The sequence below is a fragment of the Theobroma cacao genome, chromosome 2, assembly GCF_000208745.1.
Source record: "Theobroma cacao cultivar B97-61/B2 chromosome 2, Criollo_cocoa_genome_V2, whole genome shotgun sequence".
Lineage (NCBI taxonomy): Eukaryota > Viridiplantae > Streptophyta > Magnoliopsida > Malvales > Malvaceae > Theobroma > Theobroma cacao.
This window is the reverse complement of record NC_030851.1, coordinates 10,844,302-10,850,113: the sequence shown is the minus strand read 5'-3', so window position 1 is coordinate 10,850,113 and position 5,812 is coordinate 10,844,302. Positions and strand designations below refer to the sequence as shown.

Genomic DNA, 5,812 nt, shown 5'->3' with positions numbered 1-5,812 from the left:
AGCTGGTGAACAGTGAGCCTCGTAGCCCGTCCGTTTTTCACATGACTGATGGGTTACGGTAAGCCTTCTTAAAAGATGATTGTTGCAGATACTTGCTCCAGCTTTGGTGAAGATGGGCACTCCATAGAGTTGTTTTTAACATTTTAAAGCACTCTGGTATCCGTAAATAATCATGTGTTGTTCAATTCCTGCATTCAGAAATTCCAGTTATTCTAGACTGAATCAAAGACGTTTTACAAGTCATGTGCACCAACGACCCACCAGCACGCCTCCATACAGTTACAGTCGTGGTTTTAGCTCCATCTTCCATGTTGACAAATTCAAAAGAGCAGTTGTTTTTTTACCAAAAAGCAGAATTTTGGGTTTAATTTCTTATCAAATTTCTACAAAGAGTAAGTTAAACCTGGTGTCTCGCTTTGCAGTTTCTTTTTTCTTTTTTATTCCATAATCAGAGCATTAAAACACTTGAATTAAACCTTTCGGAATTTAGATTACAGGAATTCTCACCTTTCATTTCGGAAACCCAATTCTGTTTTAAAACCATTATTTTAGTTCCCGTCTCAAAAATGTAGTATTTGGTTTCAAGCAAAAAGCTATAAAGGCATCAACCTATGCCTTAATATATTTCATTGGACTAAGATTGTCCAGGAATGACAGATATACAAATAGAACTGCACTCTGTAGTGACATTTTCAGAGCTGTCGATCAATAACTGTCGTAAGTTTCTGCGTACTCAAAGTTTGGCGAAAGTCTTTATAAATTTTCTATGAATGTGTTCTAATGTTCAATTACCAAATTCGACTACTTCACCATAAACAGAGAAATAGCACAAGGTAATAAACTGCAATTAACCCAAATAGAGCAACACTTTCCAGCAGAAGTTGCATTAGGAGGTAACATACAAATACTCATATCCCTCCCAGGATATACACAAGAAAAACGACCCTTTATTCAAATAATATTCAGAGTGATTCGTACGCAATGGCCTTTACCATCCTCCTCTCTGAGAACCACCAGAAGAATGCACATTCAACCTATCAAGCACAGCATTAAAATCCACTGGCTGGCCACTCTCCTCCATCCTCTGAATCACACTGGCAACATGATCAACCCTGAAGCCCATGCTCACCAATTTTTCAATCAAATCACTGTAGGGATGGCTGCGAATGAACTGTGAATGGCTGGTGTTCCGAATCATAACATTTGGGCCAGTGCCAGTTTGAGGAGTCTGAAGAGAGACATTTGCTGGGGAATACCCACCCTGTGAGAAATGAGGCTGTTGGGGTGGATGAAGTGGTCTACCACCTTCGCTATCATACATCATGTATGCACTTCCTGGAGGAAGGGGGGGATGAGGGCCAGGAGCTGTGTATCCCTCAGCTGGTGGTGCTCCAAAAGTGCCCTTGATTTGCTGAGGTTGCTGGGGAGCTGTTCTACCAGGCAGACCATACCCATAAGGAATGGTGTCAGCACGGCTGGACACAGGTTGAGGAACTCCAGAATATGGAATTTGCATAGGCAAGCTGTTTGGTAATGCCTCTGGCAGAGATGGGTTTGTTGATTGAGTCGGAGGGTAGGGAGGATAAGCTGGTGTTGATGGGGCCCTCATCTGTGGTTGCATAGAGGACTGCTGCTGCGGTACTTGCTGTGGTAATTGTTGTGGCCATTGCTGCTGATACTGGGGGAATGATTGGACTGGTGGTACCTGATTTACTTGGGACTGTGTAGGCTGTGGTGGCATCCTGGAGATGTCTGGTATCTGAGGAGTTCGGTATTGAGGATCAGAAGGCAAATATTGACTCTGAGGGTGTTGAATTGGTGCAGGGGCTGGGGCTGGGGCAGGGGTAGGGACTGGAGCAGGAGCTGGGGCTTGGACTTGGGCTTGGGCTTGGGAGTTCGATAATTGGTTTGGAGGTATATAGTAGGATTGTTGGGTCAAATTCTGGGGTGAGGCTTGAGAGTGTGGCACCACAGGCTGTTGTGGTGGTGCTACTTGATGAGGCAGGGCAAGAGCTAATTGCTGGCTTTGCATGTCAGATGTGTGATCAGTCTTTTTAGAATCAGAAGCAGGTGGTGATGCTCTCTCCTCAGTGGACTGTGAATGGCTGGAAGAAGAAGACTCCTTCTGCACAAGTTGTAATTTAGCCAACTCCTTCTGAGTCTCAGCTAGCTCCTGCTTATCTCTTAGGATCTGCACAGACCTATGGACCTACAGCGCACATTGAATACTTAATAAGTATGTATCTTGCAGAAAATGGAATACATGATTATGAAGGCATCTATAATCAGCAAGAGAAAACAGTAAGAAGCAAGGTAATGGGACCACAGCCCAGCTGTTACCAGAAAAGGCAGAAAATCTGAGCTCAATTTGACAATACACATCTAGTCTTTCTCATATAGGCCAAGAAAATAGATCAAGAATGTAAATTCAGAGTTATTTCTCTCCAGGGTATTAGACTATGAGAACTTTGAAAACATGCAGATACAGGCAGAATGAACCTGCATCTGAGCCTAAAATCCATATTCACTGTCCCAAGAAACATTTTTATGTTACAAATTTTAATGTCAACAACATTAGCAGCTGATGTTTGAATCCCTTTAACATAACAGCTGCAACTCAATAAAACACTAGTTCTTTTCCAACCAATATTAATGCACTTTCTCATGCATGCTATTGCTCTATTTTAGACAAGAGATCGGTGCCTTTATAGGCAATGATAAATAGATGTTTTCTGTAAAGCAAAATCAGGACCATACAGGCATCTTAAGGCTTTAAAGGAAAAAAAACCCAAAAGTATGACTGAGGTTATTTGTGGTAAATCTTATAACCAACTGATTGATGAAATCCACCTTCTCCGAAAATGTAGGATGTTCAGTAGTACTCACCTCCTGGAGATGTTTCTCCATAGATTTAAGCTTTAAATCTGCATCTACATGATCACGAACTAGATCAGATCGCATTTCTCCAATCGTTTTATCAAGATTGTAGCAATATAACTCCAGCTGTGACAATCGTGAACTTATTCCCTCGAGAAAGCGCATGAGGTTGTCTGCATATTTTTTCATGGTTTTTTCAACAGTAGCAGTCACATCCGTGGAGAAAGAATCTTCTGGCTGGCTGTATGCATTAGGTGGAAATATTGATCGTGCAGCTCTGCCTTTGTGAAAATCCTGCAGTGGTCAATATTACAACATGATTAATTAGTTACACTATAAGCAAAAGGACCAATAAATGCCACTAGCTTAGCAACACTATGGGCAAAAGAAAAAAGTTTGGTTCATTTTTCCCCACAATAAGTGGTATATGTGAACCCAAAAGACAATATGTTCTAGTTTTTCAGTAACGTTAGAAGGAAAATAATTAAAGGTTCAATCCAATAACACCCCAAGCTTGTAAAACCATTAAGTACAAGAACTTTTAGGGTCTACACTTCAGTTTGGGGAACTTTGATGGAACTGCATGTGACCTTTTCTAGTTTTTGTCACTGTTTCTATAGTGAACAACAAAGATAAATGCTTAGGATCAAGGATTGAATGCTTCAATAAAGAAATTCTACTAAGGGCAAATACAAATCCAAAAAATTTGTAGATTTGACCCCACTCTACCAACAGCTACCCAACCACATGATCATTGCTGATTTTTTATTAACTCTAGCATGTGAGAATTGCTACGGTATTTGATAGAGATAAACGAAAGATACGGAAAAAAATGATGCAAAGTAATTCACTTTTGGCTCAAATTGTCCCAAATTCAAACTCACAAATACTACAAACGTTCCACATGAAAGTATAAGTCACTTGTAATATACATGACTGTGCAAACCAGAGTTTCTTGCATTCCATTTTGACTTGCACTTCAGCCAACACATATATATACTTTCTGCACCTTGGAAACATTTTATTCATTTTCTTGTACCCACAACATAAAATGCAATAAGCAATGCTATAGAACCAAAATTTCTTCTCACAAAAAGGGCGGGAGTCCAATACTGAAATTATGTAAATGAACCAACCATAAACTTCCTCAATTCAGAAATAATGTAAAAGTTTGTACCCCCTAGAGCAAATACACAGCTACCTTATAGCCATGAACTAATCATAAGTATTTGGCTAACACCATCTCTAATTAATCTCAACGCAAATCGTCACCATGAGAATTGTAATCAATGGTAATGAGCGAAATTCTCAACATTTTTTTATGTTTCTTAAAATTAACGAAAAACCCAAGAAAAATCCCCAACCAAAAAAATAAATCAAGCTCAATCAATAAAATGGGAAAATTCTAGAATGTCAAAATTTCATTTTTATACACTCATATCTTCCTATAAAATTACAATTATTTTCAATTATTTTCAATGAAAAGAAGTTTTTAGGTCTCATGACAAATATACACCCAAAAAGGAAAAATTCTAACCTTTACTAAATTTAGGTCAACAACCGATCAATTAGATATCCGAATTAAAATAAAAATTCTAAATTTCCCACCAAAAAAAGCTCTGTTACGTTGTTAAGCAATTCTTTTTTTTATCAAATCAAACTCTCAATTAAACCCTAATCAGATCGAATCCTCCCCCTGAAAATAAAAGGAAAACCCTACAAATAAAATCCCAGCGAAAGTGACAGCAGATACCTTGGCGGAGCTGTTGGTACCGACTACAGGTTCGGCGTGGCTACCGTTAGAGGATTCCTGGTTCCCGTAGTCCTCGTACGAACAAAGAATATCATCGGACCCAAAATCGAACCCTTTGGAACCACCCGAGTTGCCCCGACCCGATGATCCAGATGCCATTTTTTCCCAAAGCAGATCGAAACAGCAAAATTACTTTTCTTGAAACAGATAGAAGAAGAAGAAGAAGAAGTAGGTCAAGATTTTCCCCCTTTATTTCTATTTCGAGAAGAGATAAATATAAAATAGAACAAAAACAAAGAGAAAGATTATTGTTTTAAGCTTTTAACTAGCTTGGCTACAAAGGAAAGGAAATTTCCATGAAGCTTTTCTCACCCTCTTTTCTTTTAATTTTGTTTAACTTTTATACATGTAACAGGGATGTCCGAGAGTCGAGAAACGTTTTTAAAATGGGGCATTGGGTCTTGGAATCAGATAAGGATGATCCTTCACCGACCGTTCCTTCTTTTTGCACAGTTAGTCCTCCATTTTGTTTCTATTCTCATTCTTTTGTACTATCTTTCTCATTTTTCTGTTTGATGCTTCCTTATTTATTTCTACTTGTTTACTGTTGTTCCTCTTATTAAATTAGTTATTTCTTGTAAAGGGCCCTCCTACTCCAATAATCACACAAAAAAGTTCAACCAAAAATAATATTTCTAAAGTAATTGATTTGAGAGGAATTTTGAGTTCACTTTATTAAAATGAAATAATAGACTTATTGTAAAAATTATATCCCTGCATAAATTCATATATCTTTTTTTGAAGCACAATAGCACATGATACTGCAAGGTCAAAGTTCGATGCTACTCATGAGAATGTGAAGCATGTGAACCGTGCGAAACTACCTAAATTTCAAGATTTGCTTGAGATTTTTTTATAGCTTTTTTTTTAATTTTTTATTAGCAATATTTTTATTATAATCTTATTTAATCATTTTTAATTGCATATATATAATTTAAATAATAGTAATAGAAGATCGAAATTCGTGGCCATGTAGTGAATGCTTCTTTGGGTTGTGAGCTTTGTACTTAACACCAAATATTCACCTTTACTTAAACAAAATATATAATCACAAGAAGTACATTTTAACATAAACTTCTAAGCATAATTTATTTAATTACGTTACAATTATTTAATACTAAT

The 5,812-nt window shown here is 37.6% G+C and overlaps 1 protein-coding gene across 1 annotated transcript; it reads right to left on the bottom strand.

Annotated features, from left to right (window-relative positions):
• Positions 592-5,062, bottom strand: LOC18608707 (extensin). Its single transcript, XM_007043533.2, has 3 exons — positions 4,631-5,062; positions 2,887-3,171; positions 592-2,209 (listed from the first exon to the last, which is right to left on the bottom strand). Exons 1-3 carry the CDS (start codon positions 4,787-4,789, stop codon positions 989-991), a joined length of 1,665 nt encoding a protein of 554 aa, XP_007043595.2. The 5' UTR covers positions 4,790-5,062; the 3' UTR covers positions 592-988.